Source organism: Gopherus flavomarginatus, chromosome 7 (genome assembly GCF_025201925.1).
Source record: "Gopherus flavomarginatus isolate rGopFla2 chromosome 7, rGopFla2.mat.asm, whole genome shotgun sequence".
NCBI classification, from domain to species: Eukaryota; Metazoa; Chordata; order Testudines; family Testudinidae; genus Gopherus; species Gopherus flavomarginatus.
Window position 1 is genome coordinate 61337282 of NC_066623.1, and position 24604 is coordinate 61361885.

At 41.6% G+C, this 24604-nt stretch overlaps 2 protein-coding genes across 3 annotated transcripts in view; both read left to right on the forward strand.

The window, feature by feature from the left end:
- Positions 1-10780, forward strand: part of NPL (N-acetylneuraminate pyruvate lyase) — a 53087-nt gene extending 42307 nt beyond the window's left edge. The window contains exon 11 of the mRNA XM_050963568.1: positions 10770-10780. The gene's annotated coding sequence lies outside the window, so the exon portion shown is untranslated. The remainder of the gene's footprint in view (positions 1-10769) is intronic.
- DHX9 (DExH-box helicase 9) overlaps positions 1476-24604 on the forward strand; it is a 41891-nt gene continuing 18762 nt past the window's right edge. Inside the window, exons 1-16 of one of the 2 annotated variants that reach the window (XM_050963565.1) lie at positions 1476-1594; positions 1854-1974; positions 2822-2962; positions 5846-5963; positions 6232-6344; positions 6828-6976; positions 11193-11239; positions 12504-12640; positions 13487-13576; positions 15231-15392; positions 18714-18791; positions 19190-19381; positions 20257-20398; positions 20929-21011; positions 23548-23704; positions 24338-24438. In XM_050963565.1, the coding sequence (XP_050819522.1) occupies positions 1864-1974; positions 2822-2962; positions 5846-5963; positions 6232-6344; positions 6828-6976; positions 11193-11239; positions 12504-12640; positions 13487-13576; positions 15231-15392; positions 18714-18791; positions 19190-19381; positions 20257-20398; positions 20929-21011; positions 23548-23704; positions 24338-24438 (1821 nt within the window). In that variant the 5' untranslated portion in view covers positions 1476-1594; positions 1854-1863. Of the gene's footprint in view, positions 1595-1853; positions 1975-2821; positions 2963-5845; positions 5964-6231; positions 6345-6827; positions 6977-9702; positions 9796-11192; positions 11240-12503; positions 12641-13486; positions 13577-15230; positions 15393-18713; positions 18792-19189; positions 19382-20256; positions 20399-20928; positions 21012-23547; positions 23705-24337; positions 24439-24604 lie in introns of those variants that run through there. The other variant, XM_050963566.1, reaches the window with a different exon arrangement.

Below are 24604 nucleotides of genomic sequence, written 5' to 3' on the forward strand. Positions count from 1 at the left end.
CAGGATTTCCGGGTTTGTGGATCTTGGGTAGTAGACAGAATAACCCTGGTCGGGGCTCTAGGGGTATGTTGATTTCTTCTGGTGTTAGTGTAGGGAGTGTCCTGAGTAGATGCTGTAGTTTCTTAGTGGATTCCTCAGTGGGATCTGAGGGAAGTGGCCTGTAGAATTTGGTATTGGAGAGTTGTCTGGCTGCCTCCTTTTGATAGTCAGACCTGTTCATGATGACAACGGCACCTCCTTTATCAGCTTCTTTGATGATAATGTCAGGGTGGTTTCTGAGGCTGTGGATGGCATTGCGTTCTGCACGACTTAGGTTGTGAGGCAAGCGATGTTGTTGTTCCACGATTTCTGCCTGTGCACGTCAGCGGAAGCATTCAATGTATAGGTCCAGACTGTCATTTCGACCCTCAGGAGGAGTCCATGTGGAGTTCTTCTTCTTGTGCTGTTGGTGGGAGGGCACCCGTGTATCAGTGCACTGTTCAGTGTTGTCCTGGAAGTATTCTTTGAGTCGGAGACGGCGAAAGTAGGCTTCCAGATCGCCACAGAACTGTATCATGTTGGTGGGGGTGGCAGGGCAGAAAGAGAGTCCCCGAGATAGGACAGACTTTTCTTCTGGGCTGAGTGTGTAGTTGGATAGATTGACGATATTGCTGGGTGGGTTAGGGGTACCACTGTTGTGGCCCCATGTGGCAGGTAGGAGTTTAGACAGCTTACAGTCCTTTTTTTTTCATCTCATGCATTTTCACAGTGACCTTTCCTTTTTAAATAACTGGGCTCCTCCCCTTTTTTTAAATATATAAAGGAAGTCTGAAAGTTGCTTTGTTTTTTGAAGTTTAATTTTAATACAGCTTGCATTTTATATAGAAACTTCTGCTCCCTCCCCCAAAACAATCTCGTTTTCCCAGGCTTTGCAGGAAGACTCTGGGGAGATCTCAGCACATTGCCCGTAAGCTCCAATCCCGCTGCGTGCAGGAACAGCAACAAAGGCAGCTTTTATTCAAAGTGTGACCTGCTGACGGAAGTGAAATAAGCGCCCCCAAACCCAACCCACGAGTTTTAAGCAGGCCCACTGAAGCGCCCAGCCGCTGTGTAACTCCGGCTGTCCTGGGAGCAGCAGGGCCCGAGCGCTCCCGCCAGCCCGGGGCTGCCCGCAGGGTCAGGCTCGTGTCCAATGCAAAAACCAGAAGGATCCGTGTGAGCCGCCAGGAGCCCCCGCCCCAGTACAGCAGCAGCGGGGGGCGGAGGGGCTCAGGCTCCGCTCCCTTCCGGGCAGGAGCCGCCCCGGGGCGTACAGTGACAGTGCGGGTCTAGGGCGCCTTGGCCGTGCGCTGCAGCAGCAGGAGTCTAGGCTCCCCCGCGGGCTGAGAGCGGCCGGACCTGGGGTGCCCGGAACTGGGAGCCCCGCGGCCCCTCCGTCACCACCCCCTACGCTGGGGGTGCGGCTCCCTGCATTCAGCCGTGGTGGCCTTTGTTCATGATCCTTATGCGCATGCGTCCCACAACCACCATTTTGTGGCGCTCGAGGAGCTGCGTGCTTCGCTCCCCACCGCACCTGCCCAGCCGAAACCGGGTAGAGGTTGAGTCTACGGGAGAGGTACGGGCACCTCTGCCCTGTACAGTGGGGCGAGTGCGTGCGCATGCGCTGTAGAGGGAGGGGCGGGGCTGGGTCAAGAAGAGGGTCTTGATAGCGCACCTGGTGCCGTTGCGTGCGGGTTGTTTGTGCGCATGCGCTGTTGTGGGGCCGGAGCTGCGCTCTCCCCCTGCCATTACCCCCAGTCGCTGGAGAGGCGCGCGGGTCTTGCCCCCTCCCCTGCTGTGACTCAGCAGTGCTAACGGTCGCGCTGTCCCCGCAGAGCCCGCGCCATGGGGGACGTGAAGAACTTCCTGTACGCCTGGTGCGGCAAGAGGAAGGTGACGCCGACCTACGAGATCCGCGCCGTGGGCAACAAGAACCGGCAGAAGTTCATGTGTGAGGTGCGGCCCTGGGCGCGGGCCCCTCCGCGGCGGAGCGGTCTCGGCGCCCGTTCTGCGCGGCTCCTCTCCACACACCGGGCCGGCAGCCGCAGGCGCGGGGTGTAACCGCCCGGGGCCGGGCCTGGCGCGTAGCTGCGCAAGTTGCCGTTAAGGGGGCAGTCAAGGATACTGCCCGCACCGGCTGGCAATGGGCTCCCGCTCCCTGCAGCCCCCCGCTCAGGGCTCCCGCCTGGCTTCCCCACGCCCAGGAAAGGAGCATTGGCTCAAGGGCCCTTTTGCTCCCTCATCCTTTTCCTGTTCTCACCCTAAAAGTGGGAGCGGTGCCTGGATCGCTCTGCTTACAGGCCCAGCCCTTTCACGTATTGTGTCACCACCTTGGAAAATTCACTAATTACCATGAGTGGCCTTATTAGTGTAATTAGCCAGCTTCTGTCACTTCACATATTTTGGCTGAGCAAAACCAGAGTCTATGTTCAGTTTATCTATAGAGCAAAGAACTGGTTGAGGCAACCTGCAACAGGTCCCAGCGTAACAAACCCCATTTCAGCCCAGCTGTTGTCCCAATAAAAATGTTGACATTCTGAATGACTTGCTGCCTTCAGAGGCAGAAAAGAAATAATGGTGAAGGAGTGTGGGGTATGTGCACAGCTTTTGGCATGGCTAAAAGCTGCTAGCCCTTAAAAAGTTAAGACCCACATAACAGCTCTGGGGAAGATGCTTAGCTAGCAGGGGAGCCAGGGGTGAATAGAAACAGCTGAGAGTCCATTAGAATTGGTTGGGTGTTCACATGGTGAGGTTTTGATGTTGTAAACGCTTACCTGAGGGTCAGTTTTTTTGTCTGTTGCAGGTTCGAGTGGAAGGTTTTAACTACACTGGAATGGGCAATTCCACAAACAAGAAAGATGCACAGAGCAATGCTGCTAGGGACTTCCTTAATTACTTAGTTCGGTTGAATGAAATCAAGAGTGAAGAAATTCCAGCTTTAGGGGTAAGTGTCTTTGTCCCTGTCTGTCATGTAGGAGAGCAGGTTTGATTCTCTCAGGTGGTAACTTGTAATGTGTTGCTAGGTAGGTTGGTAGCAGCAGAGATTGAATCTGGGATCTCTGGATCTAAATGTCAGAGCCACATCTCCTGGAAGGGGAAAGCCTCAGGTGAGGTAGAAGACCCAGGCTTTCCACCTCAGCCTGAGGCAAGGTAGAAGACCCAGGAACAGGGGCTATTGGAAAGACAGATAGCATTAGGCTGCTCGGGGGGGCGAGGGGTCAGATGGGGGCTCATAAGGGCTAGTGAGGGAGGACAGACTGGGGCAGGGGCTGAATGGGAGAGGAAGCGCAGGGTGACATGATGATGGGAGTGGGGTTGGCTGGTTGGGGGCACAGAAACACATGAGGACAGAGGGAGGGATGCAGGGCCACATGGAGATGGGAGGGAGTGGGTGTCTGAGTGGGAGTGGAGGGAAACATGGAGTTGCAGGAATACATGGGGAGAGGGGCAGATGTGCCTGACTGAATGGGAAAGGCTAGGGGTCAGCCAAGGTCTGCACAGGGGAAGTTCCCTAACAATCCCCTCCTCCCACACACAAAACCCCTGTTCCATACTTTTCCCACCCATACCCAACAACCCTCCAAATTCACACCCAGGCTCCTTCCCAGCAATTTACTTCTCTCCCTCAGCTTCTCTGTTATCCCTGACTCCCCAAAGTCTTTGTATTGCTTCTGAGGGGTGTGGGAAATTCAGTTCTGTATTGTAGTTTAAATGATTTATTACTCAGAGTTCTGTATTAATATGCTTAGTAAGGAATCTATTTGTCAAAAAACATTTCCTGAATCTTTTTTTGTTGTCTGTATTGTTACAGACATTCTTGCTGACAGGTATTTTGAAATAAATGACCACAAATAACTGAAACTGGTGTGATTATATTGTGGTGTTTTGACAAATAAAATATGCAGAATTTTTAACTTTTTGTGCAGAATTCCCCTAGGAGTATATACTGGAGGAGATTGCAGAAGCTAGTCTCTTATGACTGCTCTAATAGTTTTATAAGCTATTTTTCATCGCTGTGTCATGAAACCAGTAATGGGTTTAAGGTCCTCTGCCATATTTCCCTTTTCCTGTGAAGCAGTGGCTTTCTGCAGCTTTTAGGTTGTCTGTCCCTTAGGATACCTCTGGAACTGGTCATAGTTTGGTCAAGCAGTTGTGATGTAAGAGTGTCAAGTACTGAATGTGTCTGCCATAGGACACTGAATATCAGCTGTAAATTGATTGTAATCTTGTCTTTTAGTCTGTTGCTCGTAGCTTTGCTGAGGCATTGGAGAAGTCTGTAGACCCAGGCAAACAGTACTGTATCATTTCTGCCTGGTTAGAGTCTAGACTCCATAGTTGTGAAGATTATTTTTAATGGAAGTTTATGATCAGAAGAAATTTGTATCTCTGATCATCCTATTCATCAGGAAAAGCTTCCTGCTCACTACTGGTGAGTGAATTTCACGCCCTGATTTATTATAGGCAAGGTTGGCAGCACCTGAGAAACCTCTGTGAGATGGGAGGGTCATCTTATCCCTATTTTACAGGTGGAGAATTGTGCCAGAGAGAGAGTAGGGTCAAGAGCACTCACTAATCTTGAGTGCCCATTTTGAGGCCCCTGGGACCTGTCTTTTCAGAATATTTAGCATTATAAAATAGGTTTCCATTGACTTCAGTACTTCTACAAATCAGACCCTGGGTCTCAAGTCAGGCACTCAGAAATTGAGGAATATTCAGTTAATGACCACCTGTGAAAAGTGTGGTTTAAGTAACTTGCCTAGCATCATGTAGGTACCCTGTGGTATAGGCAAGGCTAGAATCTGTTTCTCCAGGCAGCATTCACCTGCACTAACCATGAGACTATACTTTATCTTCCTTCAGTCCCCTACTTCATTCACTGTGCACTTTGTAATGGTGCTGGTCAAGATGGTCAGAAGAGGAGTTTGACCGCAGGAGGGGGTTTGCAGGGGGTTGCTCTGCAACTGTGGGCCTACTTCTGATCCCTAGTGCAATCATGTCTCTGAGCAGTTTTCCCCTGGGCAGTGTCCATTGACTCCTTGGATGTCTTTGAGCAGTCATGGGTGCTGTCAGGGTTTCTCTGCTCGGTGTCCCCTTCCAGTTCCCTGATTTTTCACTCCTGTCTCTGTTTGTTTCATTTGTTGTCCCCAGTATTCAGTTGTGGCCTAGGTTCACTGTCCCCCTCCCCTCTAGTCGGGGGAAGGCCTTTAGCTACTGGTGAGCTTAGGCCCGCTGTGTCCTGGAACCCGCAATAGGTACTCATTTTCCAACTTTTACAGCAAATGAAGAATGGTGTTTTAGGGACAAATCTCCTTCACTACACAACATTCCTAGAGCAGATCCTTTCTGCTAGCTGAATGGGCTGAGGTCCTGTTGGAAAACTATATGTGATTATGTAATTAGACTATCATAATGCATATGAATAATGGGGCTGAATTAAGGATGTCTAGCTAACTGGTTAACTTTTGAGTGCTTGATTTTTGCAATATTAATAATGTTCTTTTTGTGTGTAATTATACAGTGCATTCAGTGTGTCATGTTTATCATGGATATAAGCATAAACAAGTAGGTCATAAACATGCATTTTTCCTGTCGATTGAAGCAACTAGGAATGTTAAATTGTGAGTTTTAGTAGGACACCTGAAAAAGTTTAAATGCTCAGCAGTCAAGCTTTTAAAATGTTTTAAATGGAAACTTCTGACAATGTTATATAACGAACATATCTTTAAATTGTATGACAACTTTTCTGACATAAGTGTTGAGTGAAAAGTTCTGTCATTTTATGTGAGGTTGATGGCATTGCCATTCATGGGCTGTTTCCCTTCCCCAGGCAGGAGCTGCTGATGCTCCGGATGGAATAGTGCCTGAAGCACGGGGAGATGCTGGTGAACGTGTTTCTACTCTGGGCGGACCTCTTCCTCCACATTTGGCACTGAAGAGTGAAACAGGTAAGACTTGAATATCTGTAACTTTTTCATTATATTTATTTATTTACACACACACACACACACACACACACACGGAATATTTTTTACCTTATAGTAGCAATGTCTCCTGTGTGTGTTTCTTCATAAAGAAAATAACTAAAAGAAATTGAGTATTTATGAGGTGTGGCTGGGAACAGTTGAGATTTTTCTTTCCTCTTCAGAGCACCTCACTTCTCAGCATGCATCTCACAATTGTTAGGAGAGGGGTTAACTTTTTTTCCGCCATTAGGTGGTGGTCCGGCACCTGGAGTTGGAAGCTCTGGCTATGGTGGGGCTCAGTGGGACCGTGGAGCCAATCTGAAGGATTACTATTCAAGGAAGGAGGAGCAGGAGGCACAGGCTGTAAGTTAACCTATCTAATTCTACTTTAGCTCTGAAACAAGTGTTTTCCACACCTTTTAATGATTGATTAGAGTTTGCAGCCAGGCTCGTAATTTTTATGAGTTCAGTATTTTGTAATTTTTTAACTGGCAGAAGATCTATCAGTGAAGAAACTAGCTGGTTACTGTTAACATCCAACACATTGCTAACCACTGTAACTAATTTACTATCTTAAATTAGTAACAGAATAATTCTGGGTACACTGACAGTCAGATTGTCCTCGTATCAACATTATTATTGTTTATACAAACTCTTTGCTATGGCAGTCTGTGGAAATAGGCTTGAGGCCGTAAAGGCAGTTAGGTTTCTTATGAAAATTCCTGACTATTCCGTGGCATGCTGACCAATTACTTGGGAAATTCAACTTTTATATTTTGTTTTAAACATACTTGTAACAAAACTTTACAGTTAGAGCCAGTAAATTTAAATTGTTTTCAATATTAGACCTTGGAGTCAGAAGAAGTGGACTTAAATGCTGGTCTTCATGGAAATTGGACCTTGGAGAATGCTAAGGCGCGTCTGAACCAGTTTTTCCAAAAGGAGAAGGTCCAGGGAGAATATAAATACACTCAAGTGGGGCCTGATCACAACAGGTTTGCTAGTTTCACTCATATCCTTCTGTAACAAGGGTTAGAAACATTTGTGGGCAAGAGGAATCCTTTCTGGAAGCCAGCCTATTGATCTAGTTTGTAGTACTCCGCAGTCCTGTGTGGGAAAGCTTTGTTCATTAGTCAGTAGCTCTTTAAAAAAGGCAATGAGCAGTAGTTCCTGGAAAGAGGGGATTATACCTCATGTTAATCTTCAGCAGCTCCTTTTTTCCTTTCTCGGTTGATTTTAAAAAATGGCTTTGGCTTTGCAGTGTCCTATCCAGTGTGTTAGAAGGATGGCGACTGTTGTTCTGGACCTTGGGAGGGAGGGGGAAGAGGTCCTTGACATTGGGATGTGGATGACACTGTGGAGGAATCTTTGCCTGATAGTTTTGGCACCTTCTTAAAGAAATGCCTTTTGTTTTGCATTTTATAGTGGTAATATTGCTATAATCTAGGTAACTGGGAGGTCTCAGTTTGATTGCTAGGCGATTATCCCAGCAGTAAATAATCATTTGTGCTACTCACTATAAAATGCATTAAGGAAACATTAATTTAATGTGTAATGCTTAAATTAGGTTAAGCAGGGAACGTATCTAATGGAGACTTAACAATTGTTATGCTAGAGCTTGTTGAAAATTTCCATTGGAATATGCTGATTCAGTGGAATCAGTGTTCTGTGGGAATGTATTGTGATAGCATTGAAAAGTTTTGGCAGAAACTAGGAAGTCTGGCCACCCTGGTTTCCTGCCAACTGGTCAGGGTCCCAGGTTGCTTGGCTCCCTGGGGAGTGAGCTAGCAAGCTGAAAAATTCTATTTCATTTCTTCTGAAATGGAATTCTTTCCATTCTGTGGGAAAATTCACAATTTTGAGTTTTCATCCAAACTTGGGACACCTTCTCCCCCCCCCCCCCCCCCGCCCTTGAAAATGTGAAACTTTTTGTGGCAGGGAAAGTCTGTTTTCTTTCATACTGAAATCTTTTTTGTGGTGAGAAACACTATCATACTTCGTTTGTTTTTTTTTTAAATACATCAGTTCTGTATAAATAAGCCTTTTGGAAAGCTGCTGTGCCCTTTGCCATCCTAAATGTGTTCTCTGAAGATTATGCTATTATCAAGAGAGACAGCTGGATTTTTGTTTTCTCTGATTCCAATATCCCTTGATCTACTCGCAGAAGATTGCCAGGAACTCTGAAGTATCTCTCCAGTCAATTCCTATTAATGGTGGGAAATTTCATAAAAATCTTTTTCAGCTATATGAACACATTATGTGTTTGACATCAAGATACCCTGGTACTCATGTAAACCTTGTACTGGCATTGCTTCAAGTCAGTTCACTTCCATTTCTGTTTCCAAATGTTGGGCACTTACCTCTTTCAAATCAATGGGGTGAGGATTAACTGTATACTACTGAGTACATACAAAATTCAAGTTCTAAGTGGTTGTTCAGTAGAGTGTTTACTTCTGTAATCTGCAGGTTGCTGTTCCTGTATGTGGTGGTATGGATTCCTTGTGGGTGGAGACCTTAAAATCCATATAGTTGAGGAAAGTGGGGGTGGTAGTTGGTACTGGTATGTTTCTCAGCCTGCTTGCTGTTCTTCCAAAGAGCATTCCAGGGTGTAGTATTTATTACTCCCAGGAAGGCTCGTGTGGATTACTCTCGTGTGGATCAGCATGTTGGAAAGAGTGGATTGTGAGAGAAACCTGTTACAGTGGATCTGACTCTTCAGACCTATTCTAACATGAGGCCCGGAGTAAATTTGCATATTAGGTGAATCCTTCTGGTGTATATACAGTAAAAGCAGAGGAATAGTTGCACTGTATCTCTGGATTGAAGAAGTAGGGTGATAGTAGTATTTTCAGGAAGCACCAATCCTCTCATATACTAGGCTTGGCAGAATTCAGTTTTTGATTTTTTTATAATGAAAGATAATATCAATATTTTAAATTTTCAGATGTACAAAACTGAGTGTGTCAGACAGTTGTTTAATGACAGACACTGAGATTCAGAAAGTTAAAGCTTTAGAAACCAAACAAATTGTAAATATCACATATCAAAAGATACAAGGAAAATAACCTTAAATCAAACTGTAAGTTCTCAGGCAGCATTTTTCTTACTTTGCTTATCTGTAAATTTAGATTATTGATGGTAATGTCTTTTGTCCGTTTGTATGTGTATGATGAAATCTAAACTTGCTGACATTTACCAATAAAAAGCTAATCCTTCGAAGTCTACGTATAACTTGGCAGTTCTGATCTTTTTAATATTCTTTATATTGAGTGTCAGTTTTACTCTTCCATAAGTGAGAAATTTTAAAGGAGAAATGTCTCTTCAGTGGATTTTTTTGTCACTGTCCCTTCAAAACTGAGTGGGTACAGGTACTTAATAGCATACATTTGGAATCAAGAGGGTTTATTTTGAGTAACAGGAATGTAAATATAGAACTTCTGGGGCACAGACTACAAAATAAATATTTTAGCAAATGATGGGACAAGACTTTTACCTTTTGGGGACTTCGCTGGCAGTCTGGGTACAGCATTGCTGCTTGTTTCATGCTGAAAGGGGTAGCAGACGGCGACACCAGAGATCTGTGCTCATTCACACATGTGCTTCTGCTTAGGCCGAACTAAGCAATCACATGGGAGTCTATTGTAAACTGATTTCTGGTGTCGCTGTTCCCCCCTTAGGTGGAGGAGAATGAGATTGAGTGCTGACTATAAGCCTGGCTGAGAAACATACTGGCATCGGTGTCATTAATGAAAGGGTGGCTGTTGTATCCCTGAGAGCCAGTGGCCTTTGACTCATGAAGCCGCTGTGCGTGAAGGTCAGTTCACTGATGGTGCAGGAAGGAGTCTAACATTGAACTTAAATCCTCACCTAACCTTTGTTTTATTTACAGCGAGAAATCAAGTCTGTGTCCTAGCTGCAAGGTTCTGCCTGCAGCAGTGGAACCACCAGAGGCATAGTTTTCAGAGAGGAACTGCATCTGTTAGAGCCCAAACAACTTGGATCAGATTTGCAAGTTTAAACCCAAAGTTATAACAATGTGGTTTTAATTTCTAATCTTCGAACAAGCATTTGTGCTGTGATTTTTTTTTTTTTTTTTTAAAAAGGGAGGGAGGGCAAAACTTGTGAGATCGGTGCCCAATTCCCATTGAATTTCAATGAAAGTTGGGTGTCTTACTCCCTTAAGTGTCTCTGAAAATCACAGCCTTTATCAATGTACCAGTAGTCTCTTTAACGAGTTTATTATATGGTTAGCAGTCTGAATGTTTGTGTTCTGACTGAAGGCAAAGCCAGAACACCTGGAAATTAGGGGAATCTGAACAGATTGATCTACATTTCAGTGTTAGGCAGTACTGCATATAAGAATCTTGTTAACAGAACCATTGACTACAATTCAAAAGCAACTCTGTTATCTGCCTATTTGGTCACACTTCACCACTTGATTCCAGGCAGGGTAGGAGCCTGTTCTTGTGTTGAAACATGTATACCTTGATGCTAGTGAAAACAAGTGAAGATATCCTCTCCCTCTCCCCCCGCCCCATCCATCCTCTTCTTTAAGGCTCCTCAGATAGTTCTGTCTTTTCTGTCAGTTTCTTAAGGTTCTGTTCTGAAAAGTAACTGTAAAATGACATCATGGGTATGTGTGTTCATGAATCCAGATCAGACATACTCAAATTACCAGATTTTTTTTTCCAATTGCCAGTCCTTCAAAGTCACTCTTCAGTTCAAAAGTTAAGCTGCATTTTTACCAGTATATGAGTCCAAATACTGAGTGAGTGTGCCTGTGGTTTCTTTTGGTGTTGCCCATTAACTGTCAAGTTGCATAGGAAACAGATAAAGGAAGAATCTGGATCTGCAACTGAAACAACTGATCCATCAGTCAAACTAGAACTCAGTTTACTTAGCTGAATTAGTTTTTATGGGATTAAAAGCACTAGAATCTTATTTTAGTCATTAGTTGTTTGCTCAAAATACACAGGGAGCAGATCTCACGATTGAGAAGGTGTCACTGTACAAGGTTTTTCAGAGGGAAAAACCACACACTTTAAAGTTAATGTTTCATTTGTTCTAGAATTAAGGAGGAAATAATTGTTTTATAATTGAGTTTTGATTAGCTTTGTCTAAACAGTTGGAAAACCTGGCCATCTTGGAAATGTCGGGTTCAGCCACTCTCAAGAATTAAAACCTTAACTGTGTCTCTCTGTGTGTTTACAGGAGCTTTATTGCAGAAATGACCATTTATGTCAAGCAGCTGGGCAGAAGTAAGTGTCCTCCTTTTCATCCTGTCTGGCTAGTTATGGGTCTTAGAGCAGAGAAACATGAGCATAATTCTGAGTACATGCAACACTGGTTAGATGGTGTTTCATGCAATAATGTACTGCTACCAGTGCCCCAGTGGGCCCCAGTAAGCAGCTTGCTGAATGGTGTGAAGTTTCTCACCATTGACTGCTATTATGGAAATGTTTTTACCTTTTCCCCCAGTAAACCTTTGAGCTGCTTGTTCATTAAACACATAGACCTTTCCTTTTTACATTGTAAAGGGATGGCCTGTGATAACTGGCTACATAGTGTATGGTGGTTTCAAATACTCATATATCTGGTTACTGAAATAGCTTAAGACCCTTGGCCCTGAACCACCTGAGAGATGCAGGTATCTAGTGTTATTGCGCTGCTTGAATTGTTGCTTTTAGAAATTATTTTTAACGAGCTGGCCTCTACCTTCATGGAAGTCTATTGCAGTAAAGTCCAAAGCAAGCAAAGAGCTAGAAGTAGGACCATTCAAGAAGCCTCCTTGCTCAGGTTAAGTGTCTAGTCAGTGATCCAGGATAGACATATATAGGACTAGGATGGAGGAAGATGGGTGGGAGGTGGGGTGGAGGGGAAACCTTGGAGAATCACAAAAATTACACCATTTCAAAACAGCTAGTTAGAAACCTATGGGTTGTGTGGTGTTTGATGTTTGTTTTTGAATGATACCTAGCACACAAGTCTTAATCTTGTGATTTGAACTTTAGCAGATATCTATACAATTAGAAACTTCACCAGTCAATTGATGATCTTTTTATAATGTCCCTAATGCAGTAAAATTGATGTAGTGTGATGCCTTAAAATGACCAAACTGTTAGGTATTTGAAGACACAAGAAAAACAAGTGTCAAGTTTCTACTGGATTTGTAGACTGGTGCCTTGAAATTGAAAATGGGCCTGCAGCATAGCCTGGTCCAGGTGAGTGCTGTAAGGGAGTCGTGGCTTTCACAAATGTTGTGGAAAAAGCCCTGTTAAGCCTGGGTAGGCTGAGTGCTGTAAGGTAAACCTGCTTGTGTGAATACTGTAATGTGAATTAACTTTTGTTGGTTACAGCCTGGCTGGAGCTGGGAGTCCCTCTTCTCAGTAGGGATCATTACTGAAACCTGCTTCTAAGTAGCCACTAAACCCATCTTATATTGCTATCTTATGCTAAAGATGTTTACCCGTACAGACAACATGCATCATTGGCTACTATAACCTTAATGTTTGTGTGCTACAGGAATCTTTGCTCGTGAGCATGGATCAAACAAAAAGCTGGCAGCACAGTCCTGTGCTCTGTCCCTGGTCAGACAGCTCTACCATCTTGGTGTCATCGAGCCCTACACTGGGCAGACAAAGAAGAAGGAAGGAGAAACAGTGAGTCTGCTGTAGGAGAAAGCAGATACTATTCCTCTGAGTCAGAAGGAGCAGTAAACTGGTGTAAATTTGTCCCTGCTTGCTTATGCTCCATGTTTAATGCTTGGGAAGCTAATGCAATTTTCTGATCTTCAGAACTAGAGAGAGATTTTGATCTGGGAAAGGATGAGTGGCTGGGATGAACAGAGAACTAACTGCGTGTGTATTTGTGTGTATGTATGTGTGTGCACCTGCGTGCTTGGAGCAACAGATAGGTATGCATGCATATTGAAAGGGCAGGGGTGTGTGTGTGTGTGTGTTTTATTTGTGGTCACATTCTACAATAGTAAAACTAAAAATAAAAAAATCTCTATTTTTCAACTTAAGAACATAAGAACGGCCATAGTGGGTCAGACCAAAGGTCTGTCTGACCTGGTATCCTGTCTCCGACAGCGGTAAATGCCAGGTGCCTCAGAGGGAATGAACAGAACAGGTGTGATCATCAAGTGATCCATCCCATCTCTCCCATTTCCAGCTTCTGGCAAACTTGATTTAACTTGTCAGCAGACCAGTCAGTTTTGGGTTCTCTTGTGTTAGTAGTACTGCAGTATTTTGATTGCAAACACTGAAAGAATTGTCTACATGTTCATTAAAAAAAAAACAAAAATACTCAGTTTTTTTAAAAACATAGATTTTTGTTGAACTTAAATTTTGTATAAAAAGTACCTTTAATAAATATGAGTTCTGAGCTGTCAGTGTCCCTTTTCACTTCTCTCTCCTTAGAAGCCTCTTAGCATTTCAATATATTCTCCAGTGAGGTTCTTGTGGATATCTTGGGTTTTTATTGAAGTATTTTTAATTTCACAGGTAGAACCTTATGAAGTGGTGGTCTCGCCTGATTTGGAAAATCAGCTGAATAGCATCATACAGGAGCTTTCGCTTGAGATCATGCCACAGGTGGGTGCGTGCTTCAGACTTGGGCTGTCAAGCAATTAAAAAACTTAATCATGAGATTAATTGCGTGATGTTAAACAATAATAGAATATCATTTATTTAAATATTTTTGGATGGTTTCTACACTTTCAAATATATTTCAATTGCAACACAATACAAAGTGTACAGTGCTCACTTCATTTTTGATTACAAATATTTGCACTGTAAAAACAAAAATAGTATATTTCAGTTCACCTAATAAAAGTACTGTAGTGCCATTTTTGTCATGAAAATTGAGCATACAAATGTAGAATTATGTAGAAATAATAACGGCACTCAAATAAAACTATCTAAAACTTTAGAGCCTACAAGTCCACTCAGTCCTACTTCTTATTAGCCAATCACTCAAACAAACTTGTTTGTTTACATTTACCGGAGGTAATGCTACCTGCTTCTTGTTTACAATGTCACCTGAATGTGAGAATAGGCATTCACATGGCACTGTTGTAGCTAGTGTCGCAAGATACTTTTGTGCCAGATGCTCAAAAGATTCATATATCCCTTCATACTTCGACCACCATGCTGATGATGTGTTCTGCACAATAATGATCCGAAGTAGTGTGGACCAACACATGTTCATTTTCATCATCTGAGTCAAATGCCAACAGCAGACGGTTGACTTTCCTTTTGGTGGTTTGGTTTCTGTAGTTTCCACATCAGAGTGTTGCTCTTTTAAGACGTCTGAAAACATGCTCCACACTTCGTCCCTCTCAGATTTTGGAAGGTACTTCAGATTCTTAAACCTTGGGTCAAGTGCTGTAGTTATCTTTTTAGAAATCTCACATTGGTACCATCTTTGCATTTTGTCAAATCTGCAATGAAAGTGTTCTTGAAACGAACATGTGCTGGGTCATCTGAGACTGCTATAACATGAAATATATGCAAGTAACACATAGTGGGAGACATACAGTTCTCCCCCATGGAGTTTATTCACAAATTTAATTAACACATGATTTTTTTTAAAGCAAGAAGGGGCATACACATGTTTAGCATATCTGGCATGTAAATACCTGGCGATGCCTGCTACAAAAGTGCTATGCGAACGCCTGTTTTCAGTTTCAGGTGATGTAAATAAGCGGGCAGTATTATCTCCTGTAAATATAAACAAACTTATTTGTCTTAGTGATTGGCTGAACAAGAAGTAGGACTGAGTGGACTTGTAGGCTCTGAAGTTTTACATTGTTTTTAGTGCAGTTATGTAACACAAAAATCTACATTTGTAAGTTAACGCTTTTACGATAGAGTGCATTATGGTACTGTACTTGTATGAGGTAAATTGAAAAATACTTTTTCTCATATCACTTTTGCAGTGCAAATATTTGGAATCAAGAATAATATAAAGTGAGCACTGTACATTTTGTATTCTGTGTTTGTAATGGAAATAAATATATTTGAAAACGTAGAAGAAAATGCAAAAATTTAATTTCAATTGGTATTCTGTTTAGCAGCGCAATTAAAACTGCGATTAATCACAATTTTTTTAATTGCGATTTTTGTTAATCACATGTGTTAACTGTGATTAATCGGCAGCCCTAGTTCAGACACTTCATTACACTGGTTTTTCCCCATCAGTCTTACAGTTTAATTGAACATTTTTTTAATTTTTCTGAACTTGTAGCCTGAAGATCCAAGCTATCCAGTTTCGCTCAACATTGGAAAGCTGGCCCATTTTGAACCATCTGTGAGACAGAATCAAATGGGAGTTGTCCCATGGTCACCCCCTCAGTCAAATTGGAACCCTTGGACCAGCTGCAATATTGATGAGGGTCCTCTGGCATATGTAAGTCTAAGGCAGTTTCTTAGAATGGATCTGTTCCTATTTGCATATTCCTGGAACTTGTAAATGCATTTTTCCGGGTTTCTGGGGAAAGTTCCAATAATCCATGGGACGTCTTGGATTGACTTAATGGATTTTGGGTTTAGCTATCTGACAGCAGCCCTTAAACAGCTCCCATTAACTTCATAAGGCAAACATATAGGCTTCTTTAAATTTCAGTTTATAACTATTCTCAGCCTGTCTTCCCAATCCCCAGGAATCCTGCTTTTGAAAGGAGAAACTGCTTCAAGCAGGTGTCACTCTTACCAGTCTGCTTTTCCATGGCTTCCAGCTACGTAGCGAACAATGATGTGGCCTAGTAAAGAAAAGGAAATGTGGGCTTGGCGGATGCAGCTGGCTTGACTTGAGTACCAACATAACCTGGTCAAAATAGGGTACCCATAGCAAGAGTCTTGTTTTCTATTTTTCTGATGCCGTTTATATCCCTATCTGCTCCCTGAGCTTTGCTTGCTTGGCTGATACAATTATGCATTGTTTTTCAATACACGGCCCTAGCAACAGTCCATTAACTGCAAGTTTGAGATGTGTTTGTAATTAAGATCTTGAATGATACTGCAAATTGAACATATACTTCATATCACTCACAAGATTTGCTCGGCAGGGTGCAGCTTCCTTTTTGCAACGGAGATTAATTGATCCTTTAGTAGCAAAGTTGAAAGATATTTATGACTATATTTAATATTACCATTAATCGCACAATTAATTTTTAAGACTAATCGTGGTAGTAAAAAGATTAATCGTATGATTGAAACAATAATAGAATACTATTTATTTAAATAGTTTTGGATGTTTTCTACATTTTCAAATATATTGATTTCAGTTACAACACAGAATACAAAGTGTATAGTGCTTACTTTATCTTTTTTATTACAAATATTTGCTTTAAAAAACAAAAGAAATCATATTTTTAAATTCACTTCCTACAAGTACTGTAATGCAATCTCTTTATCATGAAAGTTGAACTTACAAATGTAGAAGTATGTACAATAAAACAATTGCATTAAAAAATAAAACAATGTAAAACTTTAGAGCCTACAAGTCCACTCTGTCTTCCTTCTTTTCAGCCAATCACTCAGACGAACAAGTTTGTTTACATTTCCAGGAGATAATACTGCCTGCTTTTGTTTACAGTGTCATCTGAAAGTGAGAACAGATGTTCGCATGGCACTGTTGTAGCCGGTATTGCAAGATATTTACGTGCCAGATGCGTTAAAAATTCATATGTCCCTTCATCTTTAACCACCATTCCAGAAGACATGTGTCTATGCTGATAACAGGTTCTGCTTGATAACTGTCTGAAGCAGTGCATGTTCACTTTCATCACCTGAGTCAGATGTCATCAGCAGAAGGTGATTTTCTTTGTTGACGGTTCAGGTTCTGTAGTTTCTGTATCAGAGTGCTTCTCTTTTAAGACTCCTGAAAGCATGCTCCATAGCTCGTCCCCCTTAGATTTTTTGAAGGCACTTATTCTTAAACCTGCAGTGAAAGTGTTCTTAAAACGAACAACATATGCTGGATCATCATCTAAGACTCCTGTAATATGAAATACATGGAAGAATGCTGGTAAAACAGAGCAAGAGACATACTATTTTCTCCCAAGGAGTTCAGTCAAAATTTAATTAATGCATGATTTTTGAAAGGAGTGTCATCAGCATGGAAGCATGTCTTCTGGAATGGTAGCCGAAGCATGAAGGGGCATACAAATGGCATGTAAATGCCTTGCAATGCCAGCTACAAAAGTGCTATGTGAACTCCTGTTCTCACTTTCAGGCGACATTGTGAATAAGAAGCCTGCAGCATTATCTCCTGTAAATGTAAACAAACTTGTTTGTCTTAGCAATTGGTTGAATAAGAAGTAGGACAGAGTGGACTTGTAGGCTCTAAAGTTTTACATTGTTTTGTTTTGAGTGCAGTTATGTAACAGAAAAAATCTATATTTGTAAGTTGTACTTTACGATAAAGAGTTTGCATTATGGTACTTGTATGAGGGGAATTGAAAAATACAATTTCTTTTATCATTTTTACAGTGCAAATATTTATAATAAAAATAATATAAAGTGAGCACTGTACACTTCGTATTTTGTGTTGTAATTTAAATCAATATATTGGAGAATGTAGAAGAACATCCAAAAATAGTTAAACAATAAAATACCAGTTGAAATTTATTACTAGTGCGATTTAAACTGCGATTAATTATTTTAGTTAATTGCGTGAGTTAACTGCAATTAATCGACAGCCCTACTTATTAAGTATTGGAGGTGGTAGTTCAGCTAAGGTTTTTACTGCATCCTGCCCTTTTGCACAGAATGGCTAATCTGTGGATGATGCATGTGAAAGATTGCCATCAGAGTGATCACTTCAGCTGTTCCTTGATATATAGTTTTTCCATTCAATCAGAGTACAATACATTTGTGTCTAAGCCTAAAACAGAGAGTTAGACTGTTACTGAAAACTTTCTGGGAAAACTAACTTTTTTAGAAAAATGGTCCATCCAAACTCTAGCATGCTGGTCTAGGTAGGTAAAGAAATGGTAGGATAGCTCAGGGAATTAGATGAAAAGATCCTGTTTCTTTTGGAATTGCCTGCATTCTTCAGTCATCACTGATCAGAAGGTGAAGCTAAGTCCTCACTATCATGGTTTTAAAAAATAAAACCTCACATCTTTTCAGTAGCTTTTTCCTCTTACTATAAATTAAAAGTCCATTTTCATCTTTTTTTTTTTTTTTTTTTATTCTCGCATCCAAAGTTATGTAGAGTAGGAAACTGCAATTTGGCACACTGTCTCAAAGAGAATATTTCTGCTGATGATCTCAGTGAAGACCTAGTAAGTCCCTTTTTGCGGTATGAGAGGAAATAACCTGTTCCGTGAGTCAACTTTCATATGGAATTCTAATGCTCTAACATGAAGGATTACTGCATGTGATCTTTGTGATAAATACGCAGCCAAACTCCTGGTCCATTGGTTCCCTGTCCTGTCTTTGGAAGTGGCAGGCATTTGATGTCTTTTGATGATGGACTGTCAGAGTAATATTGATGGTGTACTCCTGATTTGTTCAAATTGCATCTTTTTATGACTACAGATTTGCACATATAACTTCATCATCCAGATATTCAGTATTGGTAATGGGTCAAAGTTAAGGTTATAGTAGTACTAATGCAATGTTACCAACATAACTTCTTATTGCATTAATGTGGTTTGTTTTCATTGTAAATATAAACAGATGTCCTTCCAACGAGTCTCTTAACCCGTCGTGTACTTTCCAGGCCTCCCCAGAACAGATAAGCATGGACTTGAAAAATGATCTCATGTACCGCTTGGAGCAGGATCAAGAGTTACAGAGGGTAAGTCTGCTGCCTGTGATTTTTGGCATGCTGGTAAGTTTGCAGAAGCAATACTTGCTGTAATTTTCTTCACTCTAACCCTGGACTTGCTGCTCTTTCTGAGTGCTGTAGATAATTCTTTGTGCTGGGGATTGTGGGTTTTAACTCAGGATTGCTGGCAAGTGCTTTCAGAGGCATGGGGCACTACTGCTGCAAGAATGATTGCTTTAATATGTTTTGCCCAAGTTCAAGAATGCTACCATTATTGGTTTTGCAGGAAGAGATCTCTCAGGTTCACAGATCCCACTAATGTGGAGTAGAGTACATGTTTTGCGAGAGTGGAACACTCTTGATGTAGATAGGGAGCAGAATGGGTTGGATTGCTGAATATTACAGGAAAGGACTGGGTCTCTTTTCAGATTCTACAAGAGAGGGAGACACTGCCTGTGAAGAAATTTGAGACTGAAATTCTTGATGCAATCCATCACAGTCCTGTTGTCGTCATTCGTGGTGCCACTGGTTGTGGCAAAACCACACAGGTTCCACAGTACATCCTGGATGAATACATCAAAAACGGCAAAGCTGCAGAATGCAACATTGTAGTAACACAAGTGAGGAACGCATTATAAATTGAAATTATTTAGGTCTCATGGTGGATTATGCTGCTCTCACTGCCCCGTCCTAGGGCAATGGGGGCTGCAGGAAGCAGTGCGGGCTGAGAGACATGCTGGCTGCCACTTCCCGCTGCCCCCATTGGCCTGGGATGGCTAACCGCGGTCAGTGGGAGCAGCGATCGGCCGAACCTGCAGACACGGCAGGTAAACAAACTGGCCCGGCCCACTAGGATGCTTACCCTGGCGAGCTGCATGCCAAAGGTTGCCAATCCCTGTCCTAGTTGATAGGTGCGGCAGGTCAGACCTATTGGTTATCTGAAGGAATGGGATCCAGCAGATAAGGGATATGGAGGCCTATGGAAATCACCTGAACTATGCAAAATGAACCATTTTTTAAGAAAAACGCTGAGCTTGCACCTTTCCGGTGATCTTGTTTCCTCCATTCCCAGCTTAAGTAGTTTGCTTCTTGCAGTGTCTGCAGTGTGATACTGTCCATTAGAAGCAGCTACTGACTTGCATCCAGCTTCTGTTTATTCACATTGTTCAGCAGGGTCTGCTTAAGATAGAAATGTTTTTGAGGTGCACTGGCAGAGCTGCGTAGGACTTTCATATTACCTACCCAAACTATACATGGCTCAAGCCAGTGCTGTTAGTAATGTACTTTCATGAGTATTTTAAGAGTTTGGATTGTAGTTCTCATCTTTTTTGGGTGCTTACCAATTAGATTTGTCTTTAAATGAGTATCCTGCAACATTAAAGTTTGGGGAGAGGGCACAGCTAACTTCCCCAGTCTCTGTATTTGTAGGTCTATGCAATAGGTAAGTTTGCTTAGTTTCATCTTTACAATGTGCAAAAAACATTTCACCTCTCAGCCTAGGAGGATCAGTGCAGTTTCCGTGGCAGAGCGTGTGTCGTATGAGAGAGGAGAAGAACCTGGGCAAAGCTGTGGATACAGTGTGCGATTTGAATCTGTACTTCCCCGCCCCCATGCCAGTGTGATGTTCTGCACTGTAGGTCTGTATTGCTTTGTTACCCAACCAGCCTAGTATCTGAGTATCAGCTTAGATGCCTGGCACTAGTGGCACTGATGACAGTGAGAAAACAGTCCTTGTTTTCAGAGAGAATCTGAATGAAAATAGCAGGTTTTGTTCACCTGCTCAGCAAACTTCTCCAATTACGAAAAGGGAGGTGTGCCAGTTTAATTTGGTCATTGGGCTCATTAGAGGTTTGAGAATGAATACAGATCAGATACCATATCCATAATATTCCCTCTAAGTGAGATGAGGAGTAGCCACCTGAAGTTTAGGGTGGGGAGAGGTGGTCTCTCTAGTCTCAACACTTGAGCCCCCTCTCCTCATTACATACAGATGTAAATGTGGGGTTTAGACAAAGGGTTTCAAAATGTGCACAGTTCTTGATATAAACTGATGTTTGCAACCCTCATAAAAGCATAGCTGAGGCTTTGTTATAAATGTTTGAACTGTTATGATCCATCTCAACATTCAGCTGTTACTATCTCCATTAATGTGAATTCCTTTTTTAAGGTGTCCTCCTAAGAAAACTGGAGGCTGGAATCCGTGGAATTAGTCATGTTATTGTGGATGAGATCCATGAGAGAGACATTAATGTGAGTTACTGAGCTGGAGATCTGGATTGCTTTACCTGTTTACCAGGTCTTTTGTGTTTGCTTAGTGTTTACTCTGAATGCTATGTATGCGTTCCTGTCTTATGTGAAAGGGAATTGTGCATTTTACTAAATTTTATGGATCTGAGTCTTCTGTAATTGTTCTCAATTGTAGTACTGGTTGAAATACTTCTGAGATGTTTCCAGCTGAAGATCAAGGCTGCACAGCTTCTTCTTACATTCCTTTATAAGTCCTAGTAGGACTCTCTCCTACACCTTTGGCTTTCTTTAGCAAATAGAGCACTACAGTGCAAGTACTTTGTACGAAGTGGTTTAGTGCTGAAGATAAGAGTGAAAATTGGATAGGCTGAAATTTTGTTGTCCTTCCCTTCCATTTTCTTATCTATAGTAATATACCACTTGATGATTGTGGCTTAAGTACTAGCATATTAAGTTGACAACTACAATGCAGTAGTTCATCTTCAGTACAAAAATCTATAACAAATTGAAAACCTGAAAGCACTGCAAAATGAGCAACATTTAATATAAAAGTGGGGATATTGTGCTGAATTTATTCACAATTAATTAAAAACTTTTTTTTTTTAAATCTACCTGAATCTATCTTGGTTTTCATAAGAATGGCTATACTGGGTCGGACCAGTGATCCATCTAGTCTATTTATTCTATCTTCTGATTGATAGTGGCTGGTGCCAGATGCTTCAGAAGGAGTGAACAGAACAGGGCAGTTCATTGAGTGAGCCATCCCCTGTCATCCAGTCCCAGGGTCCCTTACCATCTTATGTCTATCAATGAGTTATTAGCCACCCTCAAGGAACTTATCTGTTTGCTTTTTTTGAACTCCGTTGTAATTTTGGCTTTCACAACATCCCCTGGCAATGTGTTCTACAGGTTGACTCAGCATTGTGTGAACATGTCTTCCTTTTGTTTGTTTTGAACCTACTGCCTATTAATTTCATAGGGTGAACCCTAGTTCTTATGTGAAGGGTAAATAACACTTCCTTATTCATTCTCCACAGCAGTCATTATTTTATCGTATCAACCCTTAATCGTCTCTTTTGCTAAGATGAGTAGTCCCAGTCCTTTTCATCTCTCCTTGTGTGAAAGCTGTTCCATATTCCTGATCATTTTTCTTGCCCTTCTCTGTACTTTTTACAATTCTAATATAGCTTTTTTTTTTCTTTTGAGATAGGGCAACTAGAATTGTATGCATTATTCCAAGTGTGGGTATACCATGGATTTATTAAGTGGCATCATGATTTTCTCTTATCTGTCCCTTTCCTAATGTTTGTTCCTTTCTGTTTGCCTCAATAAGATTTGATTTCCAACTTTTAAAGGATGTCTTTTTGTCTTTAACCATCTCTCTTACTCTGTTTAACCATGGTGGTGTTTTTTAGTCGTCTTGCTATTTTTTTTTGTTTGATGTATACATACAGTTTAAGCCTTTGTGGTGTTTCCATGCAGCTTGCAGGCATTTCAATCTTGACTGTTCCTTTTAATTTCCATTTAACTAACCTGTTCATTTTTGTCATTCCCCTTTCTTTGGAATTTCTCTGTCTCTCCCCTCCCCCCGACTCCCACCCCCAAAAAGGGATGTTAAATTAAATTACATTATGGTTTCTGTTACTGAGATGTTCATCTATATTTGTTCTTGGACCAGATCCCACACATCACTTACGATTAAATCAAGGATTGGCTATGCCCTTATGGGTTCCAGGACTAGGTGCTCCAAGAAGCAGTCATTAATGGTATCTTTCAGCTTGCCACACGAGAAAGCTGAATCTTGTCACATGATTAAAGTTCAGTGTGTCAAAGTTCCTCATTTATACAATGAATCCTCTTACGAGGAAATGTACGTGCATTTGTGGCATCCAGACCAGATGAGATGCACCTTTTCCTCTTCTAATAGGAGAGATGCTATTAAGGGCATCTATTGTATTGAGTAGTTAAATTTTTGTACAGAATTGGTGTTTTTTAAGCTAAGAGGTGGTCTGAATGCAGGGCAAGTTAAACAGATAAGCCAGACTTAAACCAATAAATGTTTTCATAGTATGGATCACCACTTCATGGTGCCACATCAATTACCTCCCTTCTCACTGACAGTTATAGAACGTCCTGTATGTAGAACTACAGCAATTGTTCAGTTGTATTTTTTTTTTTTTAATGAGGACTGGAAACTAGAACCGCAAAGGGTTCTTTGATGCTAACTAAGTGTTCTGAGCTTGTTGACATGGAAGTCAAAACCACTTTAAGGAGGCAGTCTAGAAGCAACTGAAACATAGTCTAATCTGGTAGGGGGAAATAAGCAGTTGATAACTAGGTGCTTAATTCTCCAATATGCTAGCTGTTTTTCAGAAGTTAGTTTAGTTTGAAAGGTTCTTAGTAGAAGGCAACATAAGTGCTGTTCATATGAATAGGCAATTACATAGTTGCTTATCTATTGTTAGGGTTACTGGAGAAATGAAAATGTTTCTGGCAGCCTTGGCTAGTTGGTTAACACTCCTGTTTTCTCTATATACAGACAGACTTCCTCATGGTGGTGCTGAGAGACGTGGTTGAGGCATATCCTGAAATCAGAGTTATCCTTATGTCTGCCACTATTGATACTAGCATGTTCTGTGAATACTTCTTCAATTGCCCCATCATTGAGGTCTATGGCAGAACCTTCCCAGTCGAAGGTAACACACTGGCTGAGCATGTATTTTGAGTAGTTGGTTTTATTCATTATCTTTTCAGTCTTGCACAAAGTAGAAGGGACAAAAGCTTAAACAGGTCAAATGAATCACAGCGTATCCTGAGATCTGGTCTATATCCTATGTCAGCAGAGAAGTCAGAGAACATTAACTACTACAGAGTGAATTTTTTCACTGTTTCTCGTAGAGGGTTAGATAGTGATTTAAAAATGAGTTGCTTCTACATAATGCATACATCTATTGTCTTGAATAAACCAGCCTAAGTGATCCAGTATAAAAACTGCTGTAGAAAATACATGGGAAGAGCCTGAATGGACAGGCTGGCTGGTCAGGGGTGAGGAACAATGGTGGGAGAGTATGGGGAAGCTTGTAGTGCCATTGCCCATACTGTAGGTATTCTTTGGATAAATCAAGGAGTTTGGTTTCCAGGGCTGTCAGTCAAGCACTCATCTCCAGCACTAGCTTCAAACTGAGTCCTCAGCTTGCTCTTTTGAAACTTTATGGCTATCTTTAGGAAGGGCCTTTGTAGAGCTGTGGTTAGAATATGTCCCTCTAGTGAACCTATGTGACTGGTTGATGGGCATCCTCTATACTAACTTGATGGATCTGTCCCTGCAGAGTATTTTCTGGAAGACTGTATTCAGATGACTCAGTTTGTTCCTCCATTAAAGGATAAGAAGAAGAAAGACAAAGATGAAGAAGGTGGTGAAGATGATGATGTATGTTGGGCTTGTTTATCTGTGTAAATTAAACAAGCACTGGCTGGAACCAGCGCACCAATGTATGCATGCATTGCTGTACTCCTTTCTTACTTGGACATCAATGAGGCATTTGACCTGTTAGGGACAGAACACAGTTTAGCCAAGTTAAATTATAGTACTCTAT